Source organism: Haliaeetus leucocephalus, unplaced genomic scaffold (assembly GCF_000737465.1).
Source record: "Haliaeetus leucocephalus isolate CR32 unplaced genomic scaffold, Haliaeetus_leucocephalus-4.0 Scaffold536, whole genome shotgun sequence".
Lineage (NCBI taxonomy): Eukaryota > Metazoa > Chordata > Aves > Accipitriformes > Accipitridae > Haliaeetus > Haliaeetus leucocephalus.
This window is the reverse complement of record NW_010972972.1, coordinates 4,068,780-4,094,738: the sequence shown is the minus strand read 5'-3', so window position 1 is coordinate 4,094,738 and position 25,959 is coordinate 4,068,780. Positions and strand designations below refer to the sequence as shown.

Here is a 25,959-nt window from a genome sequence, read left to right as displayed (position 1 = left end):
ATGATCGTGCTTTCTCCTGACAAGTACTGTCACAACCCTGAACTACAGATCTCATTGATTCAGGCTCCACTGAAATGTTAAGTCTCTGCCTTCATAGAGGGGAAGTTTCACACCAATCAAAAACCTGCTGCTTGTGGGAGCAGCTGGCTTCTGCATACTAAAGAGTGGTCAGCACCTTCCCACCCTGCAAAAGAGACACCAAAACACAGCGCTCTCAAGTATTTCCAAAGCAGCTACGATGGCATCCTACACTTACTATTACCACGCTCCAGATGTTCTCTTTAAACAATGAGAACAGGAAGGTGAAAGACACAGCAGAGGAGTCTGCTTGGGTGGGACTATAGGCACCTAAGTTCTAACAATCAGAAAAGTGTGTTTGGAACGTGCCGATTTCGGGGTTGAAGGTTCCAGATGGACCAGTCCAGAGAAATCTTATCTGTATAAAAACACAAAGGATGCTTGACAATAGTCAAGTAAAGCATTTTGCCAGAAGACAGTGCAATCTGAATTAACTCAGCTACATGTTTCTCAAAAAACAGCTAAGCTGGACAGTTCCTCTTAGTTTTTAAAAGATTTAGGACAAGCCATTTCTTTACCTCGGTCATACATGACCACATACATTCCTTGCGCAGAGGAGAAAAGTCAGATTCCTGGAGCCCTACAGCCATTTTCTTCCAAAATAGACTAGTGTGTATGCTGGTGAGCCAACTTGGGTGGTTCATCATCAGAAGAGGGAAGGGAAAGAACTCTCAACTGCCACGTTCACTTCCTATCCCAAAATATATTCATCTGTCAAAATACCAACCACAGCTCAGAAACAATTTTTTATGATGCTTTTTATAAGCATGGCAGTCAAATAAAGCATATCTTTATCTACCATAAACAGTTGGTATATAAACAAAACATATTAATATATACAAGCATAAATATTAAGAGCATGTAAGTTTGAATGTCCTCCACTTAAAGTTTCCTCCTAAATAAGAAAAGAAAATGGTCACATCTAGAACATATCAAACCCTGTTTTATCAAAGCAGCACATCAGTAGTTTCTAACAAAGGAAAAACAGGCCAACATTGCCTCTTACGAGTATGTCAATAGTATGTCGAACAATACTGCTGGCATCTAGGAAGAATGGTCTCAACAGTTCCACACCTTTTCAGTTTTTCCTGGCTTTAGTGGCATTTCCCAATACTCTGTTGTTTTTCTAAATTCATTATACCCCTTTGAAATGGGGACGATATTAGCATACCTCTCTAATTAGTTATATTCAAATTCCTTTGTTCTTCAAGGTTCCTTTGAACGACTGGCTAGAATAAGCTTCAAGTTAACTCTGGAGACTGCTAAATGAAGTAGAATTTATCACCACTTACTTGGTCTTAACAGGGGTGCATGGGAGGGTTTCCTTACCACGTTCCCATCCTTTCAATGCCTGCTGAAGGCAGATTTTCCAAACTACACCCTCATAAACTTGTTTTCTCCCTCTGCTTTCTGCTTACCACACAAGTGGTAAGTGGCTTCAGTGGGGTACATAAGTGCACTAGTCAGAGTTGGGTTTTCTCAGCTTGCTGCAATGGCTTTTTGGTATATTAAGGAATTTAACACAATTCAGTAACCACAGTACTTAGTAATATACAAAGTATACAACAGTTACATAAATTATTACATTGTTATTTTAAAACATCATCATAAATACTTTACAACTGTTCAAGAGGTTAGATTTAACCTAAGGCCTTTCAGCAGGTTATTTCCTGACATACTCTCAGTCCCCAAAACATCATCTTAAGACCACACAAACCTCAAGTCAAATCCCTGTATCTGTAAAGCTTATAGATAGCACTTAAGGGGGCAAACTGCAACTAGATTTGCCAAGTACTATTATTTGTATCATTGTTATTACCATAATGCTGTACTTCTAAGTAAGATGCAATCATGGCCACACAGACAATACCAAGACTACATTTTTGTGGATTAAAAGACACGTGGAACAAATCCAGAGGGGAAATGCTAACCTACTAATTTTGAATATACGTATATTTTCTGAAGCAGTGTAAATTCTTTAAGCTGAAAACTACTTGCATGTAAAGTGTGAACAATGGCAGAACTACAATTAAAATACCAATACAAAATTATGTAAAACAACGGGATGCTATATTTTTACTGATGCATAACTACATCTTCATCTTAGCTGTGCCATTCTGAGCACACAGATATAGATCACTGCAATACTTTCATTTATTATTAACACATGCTACAAGAACTCCACATGGTTAGTCCCTGTATGAATACCAACCAAATCACAATAATTAAATTATATCCAGACAACTGATACACAAATGAATCATTACTGTGTAAATCTCTGCTTAATTTAGCCCTTTCGGAGGCTATTAAATCTCCTCCTTTATTTAGGGTCTTAATGCTCAAAAAAGTATTTTACTACCAAGTATGAAGGTGCACACTCTTTTACAAGCAGAAGATATTGTCTGTTTTCAGAGGTTTGGGGTGGTTTTTTTGTTGGGTTTTTTTTTGTTTGTTTGTTTTGGTTTGGTTTTTTTCTGTTTTTTTTACACAAGCCTAGGCAGACTGAAAGTTAAGCTGGGATCTTATGCAACTAAAGTCTGGGCACGCACATCGAAGCTGGCCACAACACAGCCCAAGGCTCACTATAATTCATACCAGGGATTGCTGACACAACAGCTCATCATAACCGTATTCCAGCATTGCAGAATAATACAACGTGCATATTGTACCTTGATTAAATATTTTTCCCATCTGTCTGCTGTGACAGACTTCCCAATCTTTCTCATCAGTTTCAAGTGAAGCTCCACCAATTCTTTTGGAACTGCAGTATTGAGAGAGAAAAAAAAAAAAGAAGTTATGAAGACCGGTGCAAACGTACTTCAACGCTAAACTCTGATAACACTGAAACACTATGACAAATTGAGAAATTTTAACAAAACATAGTAACTTAAAGTCTGCTGAAGAGCAGCCCCGCAACTGAGAGATGGAGGAAGGTTAATTTAATCGCATAGGTCTTTTTGTTTAGTTTTACATTTACAATGATCATTGCCCTTCCTTAAAGTCAAGGAAACAGACCTCAGTGATAAATATATAAAAATTTTGGCAGCATCAAAACAACAACTGGACAGGAACTATGCCAGTCAAACACCTACAAAAATACTACTGCAAGCAGCAAGCACACCTGCAGCTGCCTCCAGAAACCCCAAAGCCATCCTGGAATATCGCTGAATCCAAACTATTTTTGGCTGAGTGCATGGTATGGGATAAATGTTCCAGAAACTTAGTCCTTACAGATGTAGCTTTGCTATAAGCTTACTCTCTTTTGTACTGGAGGGGCAGAGAGGGACTCGAGATCTGGGCCTTGAGGGATGGAGGCAAGAACCGCTGCTGGGTACAGCTGCACCAGTGCCATCATAGAATCAAAGTTTTCCAACCCAATTTTACTTATCTCAGTGTACACTCTTCAGATACAACTTCAACATCTCATCTTAGCTCCTATCTGTGACTTATAAATCAATCTGGCACCACCAAGTGGCAAATTTGCAGAACATCAGTTTTATAAGCTAGAGAGTAGTATACAATTTTTTAAAAACATGTAACTGATAACTATTAATGCAACTCTACACACCCAGTGACTTGAGCTTTCTTATTTGTAATTTGTTGAGAAAAACTTAGACATGAACTTTACAAGTATTTTTATTTCTCTACTCTTTGCATACAATTTTATTTTCTGAAAGTATTTTCATTACTCCATGCACACACACTTTAGAAGTTTAAAACCCAAGAACTTTTATGATCATAATTTATGATTACATTTTTTTCTGCTGGTCCAGCAGCATTAGTTGACACAGGATAAACAGCTGAGACACCAAATGAGTCTGTTCTAAACTAGACATTACTAAGATGCTATTTCTTTTACTGATCTATACAACATTTGAATGTCTGTGAATCTTTTCGATATTTAACTTGAATTCACCTAGCTGATATTTGTCTTTCAATCAAATGCCTCTATTCTCAGATGCACACACTGAGTTGGTAAAACACCAGTTTGATGAAAATGCTTGTGTCATTTCAGAATTAAATCATCGCTGCTGGTTTGCAGCCAGAAATTTAATACAAACTCCTTCAACAAATACATAAAAGTACCGGCCTGGTACCCAAAAAGAGACCTCCTTTCAATGCAGATAATTCATAAGCAACTCGAAACTAGCCCTGACTTTTTCTCTTTTATTCCGTTTGTATTATTTGCATTACATATTGAAGAAACCTAGCACATCTCCTCCTTGGTTTTTCTGAAAAATGATGCATTAAACTACCACATATTTTAAAAGGAACGAGATCAAAGGTCTTAACCCTGATAGGTGCCGAGCACTTGGCATGAACAAAATTAAGCACAAAGCACTTTATACACATGAGCAATTCTATCAAAGTCAACCCATACAATTAAACCTCAGCTTGTGTTTGTGTGACATGGAACTGAGCCAAGTATTCAAAATCTTGCTAGATCAACGCTTTTGTTCTGCATCTTTGTTTGTTTGTTTTTAATCAGATCTCTTTTTAATGGGTACATACTGATTGGAAACCTAGTTTAAAGAAGCACAGGTGATTGGTTTCGAATAATCAAAACCCCAGCCACCACAAAAATCTTTGCTAGAGTGTTAGTCTTCGAAGAAACAGAGAATGTTAAAAAATAAAAAATTGGAAAGTAATTTTGCACACCCTTGGTCAGCACTTACTGGGATTTGTGTTAGTACCTATAGAAACCTCACTACTTTTCTCAGATTCCAGCATTTCAGCTCTTGCATTTCTAGGATCTTGATGATGTATCGATGTGGTTATTTTCGCAAACTTCACGAAACATTGCAAATCCATACTCCGTTTATTTATTACCCTTTCAAGATGTTTTTCATGTATCATAACAATATTAACGACTGGATCTCTAGGCTGGCTTTTCGCTAGTTCCCTAGTAAGCGCTTAGAGGAATCATACACTATCCTCCTTGTTCTAAGGAGGAAAGTGGGAGTTTTGGAGAAGAAAACTGATGTCCATTTGCAGGCAGAAACTAGGGAGTGTGTGAAGTGCAGCCAGACCAGCCAGGGTGCGTGAACCACAGCAGGAGCAGAAGCCTATGGGACTGAGAAATAAACTCCGTATTGAAACCAAAGTAACTGTAAATAATATATGGATCATGTGCAGCAGTGTACACCTGGCCCAGAAATACCAGCTCAGGGAGGGGTGGTAGGAAGGCTAAAGAGTGGTGGAAAAATCTCTCCTTTCCCAGAACACTTATTTGGTGAGGAGAAGTGCACTAGTAAATGAGACTACCTCGTTTCAGTTGTCTCATAGATGCATTGAGCCTGCGTAACTTTAAATTAACTTCTTTTGTTCAGAATATAGAGAGAATTCTTGACGAGTTCTCTGAAGTGGGACATCAATAAGCATCATTTTTACAACACTCTTCTAATCCTACTTGTAACATACCAAAGATAATGAACATGAGATACAATTACTTTTGGGTTGTGGTGGTGTTTGGGTTTTTTAAAACAACAGTAGACTATCATCTCCTTTGTAAAATATCATCTCCATTCAGATGGGACCTGCATAACTTATTTCAGGAACTCATATAATAACCTAATTAACGTTTTGCATTTTTAAAAATTTCACATAAGGGAAGGCACAATACATAGCATCTTTCATGCATAATAGCCATTCTGCAGAAGGATTTGACCAAAAAACTGTGATGGAACATACACAAAAAAAACCCTAAATCTGAATGATATTCTCAAACTTTTACGAAACACTGAAAAGTAATATAGTAGCTCTCTAAAACCTTCATAGAATGCACTTAAGTGGTGAAGAAAACACCAGGACTCTGTGCACAGGGCTAATAAAAATTGTACAGCACTATTTTAAAAGAAAAACTGTTTCAAAAAAATCAAGCATAATTAAACCATAGTGCCATCTGCTAGATATTCAAAAATACAGACTTTTCATAGGAAGAAGCCATGAGTCAGAAAGAATGAGTCACTGTATATACAATTATAGGGCTTCTGGTGGAGTTTAGCCAATTTGTTAAGTCCTGCACTTTCCTGGAGGGCAGGCTCTTGTCTGGACCTCATACAATATACTTTTGAACACTGTTCTATCTACTCCAGCATTTCAGGGAACATCCCATACATCAGTCACACATTTCTAATAATTTGAGAAAGACAGAAAATTGAAACGGAAGAGGAAAAAGTATGAACACATGGAAACCCCATCATCTGGTTAGAAAAGCTGTAATTTTCAAACACCTGCACAACCGCGGATTAAAGGCCTGGCTGTGGGTACCCATTAACACCTTTCCATATAACCATAACCCCGTTTTACCTCTACTTATTTTCCCTGCCAAAATGAATATGCTCACAGCTGAACACTCGCCTAAACAGAATCGAAATAAAGGAGGAAAAGAGAAAACGTAGATGACAGACAAAGCCCTGGGTCTAGAGGGAGGATAAGGGGAACTTGTTATTCGGAAAATGATTAAAAATAAAAAACCTTCGTTATCAGATCAGATCTGAAGTGCTGGACAAAGAGGGGAAGATCAGAACCACGATGTACGCAGAATGCCTGGTACTGAAGTGGACTGCAAAGCCCGTGCTTCCTCTCCTCCTCCAGGTATAAGGGAAAAGCACACTGAACCCCTTGTGCTGTGGGGACTTAGGGGGAAGGGAACAAGAAATAACATTTTGGGATGCAAAGGCTGCTGGCAGCTTTCACGCTTCACGAACACAAACAGGTCTTCCCAGTTACGCTAGTAAAACCTTTTTCCATGCTAACTTGTTTTGGCAAATGGAAGAAAAAAAGTGACTCATAAGATATACATGGCAAATACTTCCGTTAACAGTTTGCTCTTTTTCACCTTTCTTCCTTGACCAAAATTATCTTTGCACACTGTGACTCCGCTGTCAAATAAAACCATGCTTAGCAGGTAGACAGCCGAGATCGATGGGGTAATTAATAATCTCCCACCTCCCCTTCTTTTCTGCTAAGGGAAGCTAGCTCACAGTAACCTATACAAAAATTACATGTATTTGCTACTGGCACCCTGCGCAAAGAATTTAATGGTAAGCAAAGACAAGCTAGCTTCCACCATGTTCAGCTCCCTCTACTGTCAGTGCTGGAGGGAACCATACTAGAGGTACGTGCAGAGGCAAGAGCATCCGCTCAGACACTGGTGAAGAGTTCCTATGTGGTCAATTTTCCTCTTAGCCCACCACACACTAACCATGCACTTAATTCCCTTCACAGACAAGCCCTTATGCACAAATTTGCTTAAAACCAGTTGGCTGCATCCCTTACGAAAGGCACAAGAGTACCCAATAGACAAGTGACCACATTTCTAACATCTTTAATATTCTCCATACTTGCACACAAAAATGGAGAAGTACCATGAGCAGTTTGAGGCAGCAAACACTTTGTCTTCTAGCTTAGTTTCAACCAAAGGTAAGAACCTCATCTGGTTCATTAAATAGCTAGCGAAACACCTGGGAAAAGAAAGGGGATAGGATCTCCTTCAGAAGCAGTGCTGGTTTATGGTAACATCAATATTCTTCTCTAGGAACCATCTAACTTGTTTCTTATCTCAACTCTTAGTATTAGGAAAATGGGATCTCTATAGGTGGGATGTGTTAAGAAGTTTATAGACCATAGAGAAAAATGATGGCCTTGGTACGAACTTGGCATGAGAAATAAATGAAAGGACAAAACCTCTAGTATGAACCAGGCAAGAAGTTGCAGTGAACCTCTGACAAATAACTGTGATAATAAGGAGCCCCATACTCATGCAGCAAGCTTAGCATAGAAAAAATTTGAAGCATTTGACCTCTATAGTGTTTCCCAACATGAAAAAGCAGTAGTTCCTGTTCCAAAGGACAATCTAAAGATCTTATTTTCTAGCTGAGTCACTTGATGAGTATTATCATCCTACCAAGTTGCATGCCCATAAAAAAAAAGCACGCAGGAAGGGGGAAAAAATGTAACCGCTCTGCCTCCCGAGTGAATGAAAAGAGCAATCAAACATGCTGTAATTAAACCGAAGATCAAAACAGAAAGAACAAGTCACCAAGTAGCAGTTTTATATCCTGTTCCTAGAAAGATTTTTGGCAGGCATTAAAAACAAACAAACCACGCTCACATTTAAATGACATTGTTATCCTAGGAAAGTACTTTGAAATCTGGATACTCAGCAGCTAGATCATTTTCATACAAATATTGGAGTACCTTTGTATCCCTTATCTGTGCAAATACCTACTAGAAGACTCTCTGCTTGCCTGGATTATTCAGAGCACATGCCACTCTAATATTCAGCAAAGTTAAGATTTTTATCTTGCCGATAAACCCCTCCCAGCCATCCCCACGCAAGGATCCCAGCCCACCACCTCTTTCACTGCTGCCTCTGGATGAATTGTGACCAACACGGATAGTGCTTTCAACTGGGACCAAAAAGCCCTTTCCACCCCCAGTTCTTCTAGTAAGAAGTTGTGTCACTAGCCTAATAGACCTTGCTACTGACTTCACTGCATTAGTCCCTGCTGCAACCAGGATGTGACCTTAAAATTCAGCTCTAATTTTAGCTATGAGATTATTTTCAAATATTTAGAATTTATCATCTGTCAAAACTGCTATTGAGCACCCTTCCCTCCTCTTTTTTTTTTTATTCTACCCTCTTCCATTGCCCGCAAATCAATCTGATTATGCTTGTGCTCTCTAATGCCCACGCCACCATCAGTCACCTTCTCACTATACCTGAAACTGAGATTAAAAAAGTATGTATTGTTGTCTGTTGAACTCTTGAAGCTGGAGTTAAAGACCATACTGACCTAAACAAAACCCCTGCACAGAAGTTCAGCTGTTTTTCAGCAGCCCTTTAGCAGTTATGAGATGGTTTAATTTTTCACCTAATAAGATGGTTTAATTTTTCACCTAAATGACAAGTCCTCTGTTTCATTCTCTGGCTATTAAGTTCCTAGCAATGTTGGGTTTTTTTAAGCTAATATATTAAGCAACAGCAGAAAGGTTAACAAAAGGAAGACTGATGTTAGAATAGAGCATAAAATTTAGGAAGAAAAGCATGCTGTACTGGGCAATGAAAAAGAAATGGAGGTAGAAAAAGAAGAAAGGAAAATTACTTTGAAAACAATGCAGGAAAAAATAGCACATGATCTATTTTAGAAACTGGAAATAGCCCAGGAAAGGAAAGACAGCAAATAAAAGCCCAGTTTACTGCCTCAAAAAATGTACTGAATAAAAAATGGGCTCCATTCCACAAACTCCGGACACATGAACAGCGAGTGAGAAAAATCAGGCTGTGGCAGCAATGTGCAAACAAGCAGACTGCACTGAAAAACAGGTACTGAAAACATCTGAAATTGTAACAGATTGTAATTGTTCACAGTTAAATCACTGGCAGTGACCACACCGTGCATTTCAACTATCTAAGAGCACTTGACTTGCTGATCCTTAGTGCATGTGTATGCAAGCACTTGACTCTGAAACTGCTGGGACCACAGCCTATAAAAGCAAAGACAGCAGCACAAGTATCTTTCATTCTGGCTAGTAAAAATCAGGAAATAAGATCTTCTAAAACAACTCTGGGATTCTTTTTTTTGTCTGCTGAGGCATCTCAGCCTCCAATATAATTGTCATAATTATCCAGGACTTTTAGACTATGAGCAGAAAAGCCTCATTTCCCTCCTTAGCACTGAACTGAGAGAGTTGGGGTTGTTCAGCCTGGAGAAGAGAAGACTCCAGGGAGACCTTATAACAGCCTTCAGGTACCTAAAGGGGGCCTACAGGAAAGATGGGGAAGGACTCTTTAACAGGGAGTGTAGCAATAGGACAAGGGGTAATAGCTTTAAACTGAAAGAGGATAGATTTAGATTAGACGTAAAGAGGAAATTCTTAACTATGAAGGTGGTAAGGCACTGGCACAGGTTGGCCAGGGAAGCTGTGGCTGCCCCATCCCTGGCAGTGTCCAAGGCCAGGTTGGATGGGGCTTTGAGCAACCTGGTCTAGCGGAAGGTGTCCCTGCCCATGGCAGGGGGGTTGGAACTAGATGATCTTCAAGGTCCCTTCCAACCCAAACCATTCTGTGATTCTATGATTCTTAAATAGAGTAGGTGTGACAAAGGTGAAAGGTAATCATGAAGATTACGCTTTAGTAGTGGATTCTGGAGTGCTTCACAGCTCCTCAGTGCAAGTATACACCCACACAGCTTCCCGATACACTGGGTAAGTCCACTTCGGAAAGATTTTAGTAGCTTTCAGTAGGTTTTTTTTTCCACTGGAAAAAGAGCTGGGCAGGGAAAAGCTACAGCGGATGGCATCAGCATGCCCAGTTCGGGCACTGGAAGCCAGCCTTTGGAACGTGTTGCGGAATACACTTACCCACACCGCATAGATCTAACAAGTAAGGTGCCCCATTTTGCCTGTGTTAGGCACCAAGGTGTCTTACAGAAAGCACAAGCAGAGTTGGGAGCCCTAGTAAAAAAAAGGGGGGTTGATCAGATGGGATTCTTCAGCTCTACAATAGGAAATGCTGAAGTGGCACAGTCAGAAACACAACTCCTCTCTGGAAAGATCAGTAGCAAAACGAAGATTTACATCCAGATCTCAGTCTGGACTGAGGCATCTGCTGGCCGTTACAGTAATGGAAGTTCACACTTACCGGAAAGGATGTAAGCAAAAGAAGTTGAGATGGCAATGTTTACCTTTTGATCTAACACTAAGTAGTTACACAGCCATTCAAGAAATGGTAAAATTTAATTCGTTCACTCTCAGAAGGTTCAAAATTATAACTCCCACTCCTAGGAATGCAGCCCAGCCACAAGGCAGGCAGTGAGAAATGCAAGATTCAAGGGCCCAAACAGAGGGGAAGAAACGCGTGAGTCTAATTCCTGTGAAAAAGGAGCCTGGGCTTTAGTCCCTACTCCTAGCTCCCCAAATTTTTTAGGTATTTTGCCATTAAAAACTAGGAAAGGGCAGCAGCATAGCAGTAGGATTCATCTAAACAAATGTAGATATTTACATCTGAGCCAGTTCCATATAATCCATTTATAGCCCATGGAGAGAATAACACTTTCAGGAATACTCAGCTCATCCTAAAGTAAACATCTAAGCTCTGCTAAATACATTTGGTGAGACTCATTCTGTTGTAGAGTGTCTGGCAAGTTTTTCCAGCGAAAATTAATGTATGTAAGGTCTTGGGGGAAACTCTTGGGGATACAGGAGTGTTACCAGGTACGGGGGAGTACATCTCATTCTTAAACCATTCCCTAAGCTCTTACGCTCCCCATTAAGACACAGGATTGCCATTGCAGAACTGACCTTAGCTCATAAGGTTTATCCATGCACAGACATTCCTTGCAGACAAAATCAATTCCTTAAGCGTGTGAAAGAGCATATATCCCGTTATATTAAACTAAATTAAAGTATCCTCAGTGCAGTGAAATAAGTGAAAATCAAGATTAAACATACGAACATAGTTGCATACATCAGTAGTTAAGAATGCTTCAGCTTCATTTAGCTTTATTCATGTAACAAATGTAACAAGCTTCTTTTAATGTGTTCTGTTAGAGGATAAGTTGAATGCAAGTCCTTTTTTAGTTCATTATATGAAAACAAAGACAAATTTAAATGCTTTTTAATTCCTTACTTTGTTTAGTTACTAGAAACACCACTCTGGTGTGAATTTTGCTAAATGTCTCAGGTACTGTCCGAGAGTTTTCTTCAGCATTAATGGAAGAAGGATGTTGATTACAGTATAAAATCACTTTCTCCCACATCTCTCACTTGAATAAAAAGGCAATATTAAAAAATTCAGAGCAGACTGAATAAAAATCACTTTTCTAAAATAAGTTTTGTTACCAAGGTTAGAGGTTATAGTTCCTCAGTCTTCAGTGGGGAAAAAAAAACAAAATAGAAAGATTTATCCTTTTTCATATATCAGATGAGATCTACTACAAAGATATTTCTGCCCTTTTTTTGGGTTCAACTTTAAAAATAGCGTGTTTTTTCTCTAATCACTAGACATCCAACCTGCACTTCAAATAAGTCTTATTTATACTCTGGGATTCACCATTTCATCTTTCATTTACCAACAACTTTACTAAATGGTATCAACAGGTGAATGTTTCTTGGCAGTTTCTCTGTAACTGTCAAATATTACAGACACCTTTTCTGGAAAACCTAGTTTGGCAAACTTAGGTCTCCCAATTAAAAAAAAATATTGCAGTTTACTGGACCTTAAGGAAGTACAAGAACGTAACCATGCTACAAAGACATACATTTTATATTTTGCAAAACATTCAGCAGTGACTAATTTCTGTAGAAAAAGTACTACTCAGTAAGCATTCGGCATTTTACAAACAGCAGCATTATGCGAGCACGAGTTTTCTTTAAGGATCAACATAAGCAAACTTTGAAGGTGAAGCCAACACGAGTCATTCTGCAATGCAGAACAAACTTCCCTGTCAGTTGGAAGTAAGTAACTGCACTTTTGTTCTGCTCTACAGTAACATCAGTTCATTAATTTATCAGCAGTGCACAGGAAAATTTAAAATATTTTACAGAAATACCAGAGATCCAGAAAAAGATGCACCACATTTCAGAGACTTCGGCAAAACAGTCATGAGAGCAATGTTTCCAGCAGCTGATGAAGAATCCTGTGAAAGGTGGCAGTCACACAGCTGGATGAAAGTAATTCTACGGCTGAATTCATGATCACAAGCCTAAAATTTTACAAGTTTAATCCAATTAGCACAGAATTTGAGTCTTCTTTTAAACGGTTTCACAACTAGTAGCAACTTTTTCTCCATTATTTTTAAAGAAACCAAGGAAGCAAGTGAGAATAGAAATTTAAGAAGCACAACCATCCAAGACAATTGCCTGACAAAGTCCTAGTAATAAATAAAAACACAGTGTGGTTATTGACCAACCTTCTTAAGCTTAGGTCTAAAATAAAGACTTATTTAGACTTAAAGAAAAAGGAAACCGCTTATGTCCTCTTGCAAGCTGACATTTGAATCTCATACAAAGTGAGGATTCACAGAAGTTTCATTCCTTGAAACACACAACTCTTAAGTATAAACTTCTATGAGCAAACTCATGTTTTGACCTGCTAACATTATTAAATTATCTACCCCCGTTAACATAATTCTTTTAATTGCAAGAAACGGTTATAACTTTGGGGCTGTTGCAGCTTCACAGGGGTAGCCAAGACTGTTAGCTTTGGGGTCGACATCATCTCCTGTATGTCTAGGCAGACTCAAAGACACAGACCAGTTTGCCAGACTGCCAGCGCCGTTACCTCTCTGTAACTCAGGCTCGGTTGCCGCCAGCCACCTTTTACACAACTTTTTAATCTGAGCTAGAAAGAAAGATGAGTGTAACAGCCTGAAGGGACGATGAGTTTCTAGCAACCATTTGCATATTACCATCACTTAAAACTCAAATTTGAGATACAAACCCTCCAACCTAAACAACCATGTGTAGATGCTATCAGGATAGGGGAAGAGCCTGGCAGCTCGAGATGCAGGCAGAAGGGAAAGTGCCGCCTGAATCTTCCCACCCAACCGGCTTCCCAAAAATGCAACAGTATCTGAAAAACATAAAACTTGTGACATCAGGAGATCCTTCCCCTCCTGTAGGGCACAAAACAGGTAGAAAGAAGGGAGAACAAACCTTGGCAGTAGAAACTGTGTGTTTGTGCGTAGCATTTGGAAGAGAAAACGACGAGTCACAGTGCATATAATCGAGCACTCGGTTTGACAGTGACCACCATCTGCTGTTTCAGAACACGGGTAATGAAAACTCACAGCACACATATGAAATTACCTGCCCCTAGGTTATCTTTAAATCCTCTTTTTAGTTAGAGCCTGGCTTACCTTAGAAGCAAGAAACTTCATGCTCTTACTTTTAGTTTTAAATATTTTCACTACAACTCAAATATTCATTAGTGCCTAAATCTTTTTGAGCTCTGGCTTCAGTAATAATTTGCAGCAATCACTTGTAATTACAGAACATGTGAAAGGCATTTAAATCTGAATTACTTTTAAATTTCATTCAATACACCATTTTTCTGGTTTTACAATATAAAAGGAATGCAAACCTCTAGGAGCCTTGCTTTGTATACTTTTAAAAATCTCCTCTGAAGTTAATAGTACCCTTTTTCCAGAAACTTTCATACAGTCCTCCTTAGTCTCTGATCTGTCTCCATTATCTTTCAAGATGGAGCTGCCACAGCTGAGCACTAAAATCAAGATGAAGGCAAACAAGCAACCGATAAAATCAGAGGTAGATACACATATCCAAAATAAAATATCCCCCAAGTTTTACATATGATTCTCAGCCCATTGTTCATGCTATCTGGTATTTTGTTAATTTTTAAACTCCAGCTCCATGTTAAAAGGGGTGATTTCCTCTGACCTATCGCAATACTACCTAGAATATTTTGTTGAGCTAACAGCTCATTTTAAATATTCTCGGATGTATTTGTCATGAACGTTTTCCCTTCTAATGCATACTTGCAACTCTGTTTCATTTGCAGTTTTGTTGCACCTTCAGAATACTATTTTATCCACAGCAGTATTTCCCCTTAGGCCAGGTTAACTATCTTTCACCTTGATCTTTTTTAAAACAACTCATCTCCTTCCTGCTTTCTGGGCAAATAAGATTAATTGCCCATGCCATTAAAAAAAATAAATTCAGAATTCTACTTTATTTATACCACAGTGACAAAAAAAAAACAAAACCAAAAACCTCTTTTTCTAACCACGTTCCTGTTGGTTCATCAGTTTAAGGTTTATGATGATGCTTTCCCTCTCAACCAATGACAATTTTGGATGCTGACTCACGGTCCAGTGGTTGACTTAGCTGGAATGGTTGAGTGATCCATTCCTCAATGTTCTCCAACCCTCTGCCAGGGAGGGTTATCAGAGATAAACAGAAAGCAAATCCACTCCTCAGCTAGTCCTAACTTAAAACCGACAGCATGAACACAGACCACTGGCAACATCAGTTTGCATTAACACATTGGGCTATAGACTGCAATAGCTCACCTGATTCCTCCTGCCACAAAGAATAATGTCAAAGAAAGGGCTGGGCATGAGAGTTACTATTTTGGTCATATCAGGTAAGGTTGCTGTGGAACACAAGTCAACCACTTTAATCAGTGACCTCCTTCAAAGACTCTGCATCTATATGTAAGTATCTGTCAAGCATGATCCATCTATCTATGCTTCAAAAGAACTATCCATGCTTTCAAAAGAAAACAGCGGAATATTTTTCTTTGGGGAATAACCAATACAACTATCAGAACTATGAAATTCCAATTTCATAAGGTTTATCAAAACCAGATGTAAAAGCTCCTTGCTTTTGATTCCCTAAATCTTTGTTAGACTCCTTAAAATGTGCTAGACACTGTTTTCCACTACTGTACTCTAATATGAGTTTGTATATTTTTACCAGCTGTATTTTTAAACTTTTTCAGAAAGCCAAATGAGTACCTAATCCTGGCACTCAGCATGTTTTCATATTATTAGCGTGTTCCAGTACATCATTTCCTAACATGTCAGTTTTATCGTATTTCATCTTTATTACCAGAAAGGCAGCATAACTAGACTAAAGATATCACAAATTAGCCTAATAATGACACCTTATGCAAAGAAGTTAAGTTCTCAGCAATATACTTATTTTAATCATTGTATTGTAGCTGATGATTTTAGACACCCATGTTTCCTAGATTTTTTTCTTTTTATGCAAGACACTTCTCTGTCCACACGCTCTCCAAATCCACCTTGGCTTTTTTAGCTTCCTTCTTTCTACTGTCAGCTATGAGTACGTTCTCCTCCTAGACTTCACCAGGGTTAGATTTCCACCTTTCAAACAATTTCTACTTGGCATAAAAACTGGGACATTTAGCCCTTACGCTTATCTTCACCATCCTACTCCCGTTTGTCAGACGAACACACATTCAGAAACCTCTACTAGCTTTGCAAGCATGCTCCACCTATGACATAGCATTTTTATTCCTTGACTTACGACTAGTCCTTCTGGTCTCCCTTCTTATAAACGTTAGGTCTTCCAAACGCTCCGTTGTTATCTTATCAATTTTTCTTACCTGCTGTTAACCTTTCTTAACCTTCATACAGATTGCTGAAGTGTTATTTAGGCAGTCAGCTAGCACTGTCTGTTACAGAATTTGTCTAAGCTTAAATATACATTTCAAGGGATAGTTTTGCCACTTACTGGAAGTATCTTTTGCAAAGCAGGGCATTCACATGGCCACTTTAGGTCAGCTTAAGCTAGTTCCCTTTCAACTACCACCTCCAAGCAATACTGGCTTTTTTTTTTTTTTGAGCATTTTTTTGTTGTTGTCACATCCTGCCATGCAGCTCTCCACCTTGGATGCTTTCTTGCAACATACTGTTGATAACTACAAGAACACCATACCACAGGTTCTGGGATCAAACTAAAATTTCCACACTTCTATCATCTACTAATTAATATGGCTTTTGTGAACTATCGCAGTTTGTTCTCAGGAGGAAACCATTATAATCCTGGTAGTCATTAATACTGAAAGGCAGTGAACGTGCCCTTGCACTTGTGCTACTAGAGAGCTGAAGATGAGTTGGAAAATAGCCAAGGCAGTACCTGAGGGACACTGAGTGGAGTAGGAAATCAAATGATTACTTGCACACAAACTTTAACAACCAACTTCACTCAGCACACTACTGGGTTCAGGACTTTGCCAACCAGAACTGACTGTTAGGACAGAAAAATGGTACAGCCTAAGACAACCAAAAGCAGAGCTTCATGCTGATAAACACCATTTTCTTGGAAAAGGGGATTTGCAAGGCTGGGACTGGTGAGGTATGACTTGCTTGTTATATATTCTTCAAATATCAATCACGCCTGTGAGTTCAAGGGTAAGCAGCGCTTTTCTCCAAGGTACTACAAGATCTAAATGATCATAATGGAAAGAAATCAAATATTAAAGCACAGCTGCTGAAACACAGGAATCTTTAGAAATAGACCCTTCCCTCACTTTGAGAAATTGTTTGTTTTCCCCAGACCATTACAAACATCAACAGGGTCACAATTTCTACTGTAGTTCTGAGAAATTCTCTGCTGCTCAAGCTTTAAGAGCTTTGTTTGGCTCTTGGGGAAGAGAAATAACAGTATCAGGCTGACAGCAAACTGCATATACAAGAGACTGACAAATGCTAGAGGCTACTAAGAAATACTTGTTAATGCTAAAATGTTTGTCGAGGTTTGTAGACCAACTGAAGCAAAGGAGAGTTCATTGATTTGGGGAGAGGAGAAAGGGTAATGAAATAGGATGGACAGATCATCTTAGTGTTACAAACAGCCACAGACCTTGCTACTCCACAACTGCAACAAACTATGCTTACTGCAAGGCTGGAGGAAACAAAAAAAAATATACACACCTTTTGTAAATGTTTTATTATTTCTCAATGATTTTAACATTTGGAACCAACCAGACAATTTTATTGAAGCCCACAGCCAAAGCCATTGATGCATTATTCTGCCCCAGCACTGGTGCCAAAGCAGGGAACGAGGGGAGAGCCTGCAGCAGAAGGGGAGCGTGCTCCACACTGCTGCAGCCTGGGCAGGCAGCCTGGCAGCTTCCCTGCCATGGGATGGGCCATCTCTGCAGTGCACCGTGCAGTCCCGGTGCAGACTGTCTGCATCAGGAGATACTCCTGGAATGCAACTTCAGCGCTCTCGCCAGCCATACAGCTGCATTTCCTCCCAGAGGAGCACAACACAGGTCGCCCTATGAGGACACCAGAGGACACTTGTCCCAGCTATGGTAGATAAACATGAAGTCCTGAGTATCTCCATCAACTCCAACTGCCATTAACCTAGAGGAACGCAGCTGTACTGCTAAGAAACATTATACAGCCCAGAGAGAGATCTTGATGTTAAAATGGATACTTTCAAAGAACTGCAAGACAACTGGCTTTGAGGCAGCAGTGAGTACATAGCCACAATATTACAATATTCTTCAGCAGCATATTTATTCATAATTTTCCCATCATCTGCCCCTTCCTGCCAGTTCAGTCCTTCGGTAGCTCCTGTCCTGTCCTTCATCCCACACGAAGGAAGTCTTTCTGCCATTGTCTTCTTCCTCTAGTAGGATAATATTACCAAGTCACTAAGTAGGTTCTCCCCCCCCTCAAATCTACCAGGTTTCTGCCTGAGGGATGCAGTCTATCAGCTACTGAAGAGCACAGAAACACCACAAATAGTTATTCTGTTTTACTCTTCATATCAACAATACTATGAGTTTTCCAGAAGTTCCCATGAGCTTCTCAGTTTAATACAGGCCATAAACAAGCTAATCTAAATGTCAGCTTTGGGATGGGCTCAGAAGTGTGTGTACCAGGAACCGACCTGCACACCAATAGCTGTGGGCTATGTGGGCACCAATAACTGCACACATCTATCCACTAACTGTTCTTACATGAGACAACACTAGCTTGAAATAATCCCAAACAGGAGAAAAAAAGCTGCATCCACAGTTGGTGTAGGAAGCCCCTGAGCTACAAACATGGATGCAGGGAGACTATTCTGAGAAACCCTTACAGCTTCTGCAGACCTCTGAAGTTGGCCAGGGCCAAGGACAAGATACAGTGCTGATAGATTGCTGGACAAAACATAACTTCCAGCTTACATGTGATGGTGTCATACACAAATCACTTTGATGTTTGTAAAGTTCTCTGATACAAATATACCACAATACAGCTTCTTTCAGTAAACATCATCTCACACTGGCCAGAAAATTTTCCACCAGCAATCACAGATCTTACAGACTTGTCCTGAAATAAGCCTTAAGACCATGACTTGAAAGTATTGTCAAAAGTTTTTCCTCCTATTCTGTACATCCAAAGTGTGCTGGAATTCAACAAAGCCACCTACCAAAAGCGTACCACCCTTCCTTGATGGAGGCACATGGTCCAAGAGAACCTCAATAATCCCTAGGAGGGCTGAACTTTGGCAGGGGGCCTTGGATGTCCTGCCACAGCTCATTTGTGCCTGGAGAGCAGCATCCCGAATTCTTTTTTCCCATTCCACGTGGCATTCTGTCATCTCTTTCAGATGGGCAGTGTTACTGGAAAGAGACCAAATGGCTTGTCTCCCCAGAAGTCCAGTGTTTTCCTGTCTTCTACGTAGAATCAGAAGATGATGTGGAGTCTAGTTAAAATTGGCATTGCCAGCCTAAATACGAGAGCACGCTCAGGTGAGCTGACATGCCAGCTCAATACACATAAAGATACAGAATCTCACCATGGAAAAAATAACAAAATAGGAATAGTTAAAACAAAGATATGCATCCATACTCTATTATGAGATAATTAATTCCAAGGTAAACTTAATTCATTTCTTAAATGAACAACTGGAAAGCACATGTGGATAAGGCATGCTGACCTTAAAGCCATATTAATCTAAAGTGACTGAAGTGTAGACAAGAGGAGTTTATTCTGCATTAGAGACTTATTTGCCATGAAGTTGGTACAAGAATGATTACCCCTGCTACTTACTTTCTCAGAATTTAACCCTGTTATGCTGTTTGAGAATTTCAGCTCCAAGTCACTGGAGTCTACATTCAACAAATCAGTTAATTTGATGGTTAGAAACATTAGAGGTGTAGAACTTCCATCATACTCAAAAATGAAACAAGCACAGAAGTAATACACCACATTCTAAAGTTTACTAGATACACTTTTATTCTCCAACAGTTTATTGCTAAGTTAAAAATACTGCATTTTACTAACAGATGGTGGATTAATGGCTTTGACATAAATGTTTTGGTTCAGTCCCTACGTGCAGCAAGAAAGCAATGATCTACTTCTATTCCACATATACACAATAAGTTCAGCCTGCATTCAGGTGATAACTACTTGACTGATTCAGAACAGCAGTTAAATTTCTTACTCATAAAGGAAAGGGTGTGAAAGATACGAACACTCAGACCTGCAGAGCAGATGAAAAGCATTACCTCTGACTAGCTGATACAGCTTTATGGCAGAAGCAAGCTTGTAATATCGATATAGCCACACACTTAATATGTTTAATGAAGGAGATTCAGCAATAGTGTGTGAATAAACTCCACCCATCCAGCATTACAGACACTACCAACAGTAGACATCAGAACTTGTTTGTTTACATAAGAGGACACCACATGAATGAATCTTTCTGCATTGAAATGAGTTAATAAATCTCAAGTACAGTATCAACTATTAAATTTTAAGTGAAATAATGTTTGACAGTACTTCCATATCAGATTTATCGCCTACTTTTAATACTGACCAGTCTACTGTGGATATTACATGTTACTGCAACATATCATGACTTTACCTAAGAGTCACGTCAAAACCCATAACTTCTGATCAATAGTACACAAACATGCTTAATATCAAACATTAAATACAAGAAAAATCAATCACATTAACAGAACACTGTTTCACTACCATCTTCATTAGGAACACACCTAATCTTGAGCTTAGAAGTCTGTCAAACTCCTTATCATTACATATGGTTGGCTTTTGCTTGCTATATTAAACAGCTACAAAACTTCAGTTATGTTTCTCCCATACAGATATTCAGCAGCAGTTTAAGTCAACATTAATAGTTAATTTCTTCAGAGAATGGTAAGAGCCCTTAAACTTAATGCTGTAAAGCTTTCCAGAGGCATTGCAATGACAATAAAAAAACCTGACATAACCCACTGAAACAAATGACTTCAGCATCCAAATTCATTTGAAAAGGGAAAAGATGTTAGGTGCCTAGAAGATACAGAAAAAATACAGCAGCTTGTAAAATATAACTTACTGCTTTGAAGCATGGTAGCTCCAAAGACTTTTTTTTCCAGTTCTACAAGGTAGTATCGGGTATTAAAAGAAAGAGAAGAAAGAAATTAAAATAGAGATTAGAAAATAGAAGAAAGTTAAAGAAACTATAAATGGCTTGCACAGATTTTCACAAGCTACCCGTCATTAACCTCAGTTCTCATTATAAGAACAGAAAAGGGGAAGGGGAGAAAAGATTTACAAAAACGGACCTACTACCAGGCATGTGCATCTCATCACATCTTTCTTTACACCACTTAAACCCAAGCCAACATGTGAAGAGTGTTTTTACTATCAAACTCCAAACAAACACAGCACATTCATGCTGCAATTAAGCAACAAACTTCTAGGCTAGGTCAGTCTGTCAGGGTGATTGTCAAGAGTCAAAGGAGATAAAGAAGTTTGAGCTGTGGTGAGGATACAGAAGAGTGCCTCAAGACTAGAAATCCACACACCAAAACACACTTGCTGTTTTCAAGACCGCCTTTAGCATGATCATTACCAGCAAGATCCCGATCCAAGTTCACTATTTTGCTGAAAGAATATGAAAAGCATGCATACTCGTTACCATTTCAATCAAGAACAAATCAAACCCCATACTGCTAAGAAAAGCCTGCAAAAATTGATGAGCTATCACAGCCTAAAACACTTCGGAAGATGCCATTCACCTCCGGGAGAGGTTCCCCCATTCACACACTAGGGAACCTGGCAAACCAGCAAGCATTTTGCGTAGTCATGTGTAAAATTAGATCTCTGTTGTGCAAGCTAACATTCTACTAATATTTTCATTCACAAGAGACCAAGTGCTTAATTAACATTTATACCGATTCTCAAGCTATTTACTGACACAAAGGAGGTGGTGATTTGATATCATGGTTCCTTAAACACAGCCCTAAATACAGATATAGTTCTCACTCCCCTCTAGCACATATATCTACTATTTAAATTTGCAACTGTTCTTCTGTTGCAAGTAAAACTCTTAGTAAAAAAAGAGAGTATACGTTTGTTAGAACAAGGAGAACAAGCATTGGCTTCCTGTGATGATTTGTTCCAGTTTGCACAGTTTTGCCTCTGGAAGCTAGCAGAGGCAAGAGAGATACAGTACTGCGGCACACTGTAGAATGATCTGTACCATTACCTTAGTTTTGCATCTAAAAGTACAGTAATATGGGGGTAACATCATCTCCCAGCCCTCAGAAGTTCCGATTAAAATCATACATTGGGTTGCTTTTTAATAAATTCTACAAGAAACAATCTACTTTTTGAGGCATATCAACTAGCAAATTTTGTGAGTTAACACTGTCACCATCTTGACAGACACTCGACTTTACTCTTTCTAAAGAAGTTTAGGATTGTCATAATTGCGACCCAAGTCACAACATTTTATGTAAAGCAAGGATAACCATTCTCAAAGGGAAGATAATTATTCTTCATAAAATAAAATCTTCAGCAGATAACCACAGGTCTCATTACTTTGTTTGAACAGTTGCAACTTTCAAATGAACCATCAGCAGGAAAAGTTAAGCTATTTTATTGTACAACCTAAGAAGCAGACTATTTCCACAGCTACCAGTTTATGCCACCATTCAATAGCAATGGGCAAAATCAACACCACACATTCTTATTTTCCTATTCAAGCATGATTTACATTACCCACCAGATCCCAAAGAACATTTTAGATTGGTTTGTGCATTTTAAGACAAGACCATACCTGTGTACACGCAGTTAAAACATCTAACCCGCTACTAGTATAAGTTAATTTGATATCTTAACTAGTCAGACTACTATGGAAAACTATTCATACTTGAGCACTGCTGTCATTACTATTTGTCTTGAAATTCTCAGGTAGGAGAGGTAATAGGGCTCAAAAGTTCAAGCGCTGTCTGAGCATTAAAAAAAATCTAAAATCCCTCTAAGAAATATTTGATAGCTTCCTAGCTGTCAACATTTGCTCAGCATCACACAGCATCCCTTCCTGTAAGGGAAGGTTATACATTGTTTCCTTAATACTGAACAAGCTCTTTGTTCTAATTATTAACAGGCTAGAAAATGACTGTTCTACAACTACTGAACAACATTCAAACTTCAGCTCCCAGTTCTCCTTCAGGGTCCTAATATAAAGAAAATAACTTCCATGGCATCTTCCAAGAGTAACTCTTCACACAAGACAATATAGGCAACGTTTTTAAAAATAAAATAACCACTCCAAAAAACACTTCAGAAACTGCTGAGCATCAAAACAGTGTTAAAGGTAATCAACAAAACCCCCAAACTACCGATTCCCTTCCTTGATTGCAAAATTAATATGGAGTTCCAACGAGACGTTACCTGGCAGTTGAGATTTAAAACTTGGTCCAGATTCTAAGAAGTTCAGAAAAAAAACACTCTGAGGTTTTGTATCTATTTGCTTAGATTTTATTATGTATTACTGTGAATGCAAATCCACTATCAAGCAATGCTGGTGTCAAAAGTGAAACTAACTGTATATAACTGAAATCAAAATCCCTTTTGCTATCCAAGGAAATAACACAGTTGGTAAATAACGGATGTGCAGAAAAAAAAAGGACCACTTCAGTTTTCAATCCATGTTTAGCAGCTTTGACTTGTACCCTTAAAAGCGCCACTTTGGGGACTGACTGAAGTAAAAATCACATAGAGAAATCTAGTCACTGCAACCGTTTATCCAAAAGCATAAAATAGATCAGCTAACAGTTACCGGCACCAGAAACCAAGCCCAGCGAGTTGGTTGTATCAAAGGAAAAGAAAACCCCCATCACACAAGTTATCACACAAAGCGTCAAGAATCACCCAAGTTTGTTTTTCACACCTCCACACTCTCTTAGAAATGAGAAAACGCAAGCAAATATATCATCTACACCAGACACAAGCAAAAAACCCCCAAGTAATTTAGAGATTACATTTTCAGGAGCTAAAACTGCTCCCATCTGGGGGGACTGTTCTAAAGCAGTGAGAATAACCTGTCCCCTGCCAAACAGGAAGGGCAATACAGAAAAAAAAAGTTCAAAAATTTGGCATGTATCAAATCAACCCATAACACAAACTCCATAATGCAAGTCATTTGAAAGCTTTTCTAAAAAGGGCTATGCAATAATCATTGTCCTATTGACAAACAGCCCCCGCCCCCCATTATGCAATTAAAGTAATCGGGATTTTTTTTTTAATCAAATGCATATATTGAAAACACAGGTCACTCTCTCATCCTTTTATTTTAATTTATTCTGCAGTTCACACAAGAAAATTACTCTTACACACCCACTTAAGTTGTATCGCACAGTAAAAGCATTACTTTTCTTTACAGGCATCACTTTAAAAGGAGTATTTTCATTAAAAATGTCAAGCTTTTAAGTATGCTGGTAGTTTTTATGAATAAGTCTTGCAAAAGTTTAACAAAACAATGCTTTTTCTAACGAGTCCTTTATATAACATAAAAGGCACAGGAGTGCTGAGGAACTAAATATAAATACCTATTTTCATTAAAGTTACCCCTGTTTTTAGAAGTCAGCAGATCTCACCTGACTTTTTCATATTGGTTAGGCACCAGTCAACATGAGGAGACAATACACTCATCTTATTTCATTATATTTCAGCAGTGACTGTTGTGAACTCACAGATAGGATGTCCGCACTTTGCAAAAAGCAACTTCCTTTACATGAGGAAGTACCTACACGCCGATTTAATCAACCACACACACATACAGGGTGGGTTTGCTGGGGAAGGAGGTGAGAGCGAGTGTCTTTTGGGGGAAAAAGCAGGGGCTGTTGGACCGAAAGCAGCCCTGAGCTGAGCTTCTCCAGCAGCAGGAAGTTTCTATGGGGCCTTGCCGAGCATGCGCCGTGAGCTCCACGGTCTCCCTATGTGGCAAGAGTGCAGAGGCAACAACCAAACCAATAACAGAGACAAGAGACCAAGAGCAACAAGCACCTTCCCCTCTATATTCCTACCACCGCCCCCACACAGCCCTCCCCAGGCTGCTCTCTTGGCCTGGGCCCTCCCACATCCATTGCACGGAGCAGGAATTAGAGGGTCTGGCAACCAAATCTGTTACTGGAGAGAGAGGAGTAGCTTGAAAGAAAACAGTGGAGTGCATAACCCATCCCTCCACCTCGCACAGCTCAGGTGGCGGGGTGGGGGGGAGAGAAGAAGCAAGCAGCGAGCTTATCCCCCCCCCCCCAACAAGAGGGGATGAGAGGGAGGAGAAGGGAGGGATGGAGGTGGCACACAATGGCTGTCTGTGTGTGTGGGGAGGAGATGGCCTACAACGGCAGCCGTGGGGAGGGCTCAGGCTTCTCTGTGCCCCCCCACTCCTCCCCCCACATACAGAGAGAGGAAAGGAGAGGGGGTGAAAGAGGATCAGGACATCGCCTTGTGTGTGCGCGTCCCTTTCTTGTTTCAGGGGAGATGTAAAAAACGGACACATACATGGCGAAAGGGGGGTGGTGGGGGGTGGGCAGCGAAGCGACCCCCAAGCTGGGGGGAGGGGAGGAGATGGAAGAGACCCGCTGCCAGCGCCAAGCTGAACAAAAATAGTTATTTCAGCTTTATCCTCCTTTCTGCAAGGGTCCCACCCGCACAGAGCTCGGGAACGAACCCAGAGAAACGGGGCGGGGGGGGGGGGAGAGAGGCCCCCCACCTCCTCCCCGTGCTCCGCTGTGGGGGGGAGCTGCCTCCCCCACCAACACACACACACAAGCAGCTGCTCCCCCCTAAAAAAAGAAGAGCCGTGCTGAGGGGGGAGAGGGCTCTTGTCCCCCCCGGGAATCCCGGGCCCCTCCTCTCCCTCAACGCGCTCCTCCCTCGGGGCCGGGAAGAGGCGGGGGGGGGGAATAACCCCGGCCCCCCCACCCCGTCTCTCCACACTGTGGTCGTCGTCCTCCCCCCGACCTCAGCCGGCCGTACGGTGAGAGGAAGGAGGGGGGGGTGCCGTGAGGGGAGGGGGGGCAGGTATCCGGGCCGCTCACCCTGGTCTCCGGGCTCCTGAGGCGGCTGCAGGACGCGCTCCAGTTCG

At 40.0% G+C, this 25,959-nt stretch overlaps 1 protein-coding gene across 2 annotated transcripts in view; it reads right to left on the bottom strand.

Moving 5' to 3' along the window:
• RSF1 (remodeling and spacing factor 1) overlaps positions 1-25,953 on the bottom strand; it is a 64,855-nt gene extending 38,902 nt beyond the window's left edge. The window contains exons 1-2 of one of the 2 annotated variants that reach the window (XM_010576592.1): positions 25,913-25,953; positions 2,748-2,839 (exon numbers count right to left, since the gene is read on the bottom strand). In XM_010576592.1, the coding sequence (XP_010574894.1) occupies positions 2,748-2,804 (57 nt within the window). In that variant the 5' untranslated portion in view covers positions 2,805-2,839; positions 25,913-25,953. The remainder of the gene's footprint in view (positions 1-2,747; positions 2,840-25,912) is intronic. The other variant, XM_010576593.1, reaches the window with a different exon arrangement.
• Positions 25,954-25,959: the final 6 nt, after the last annotated feature.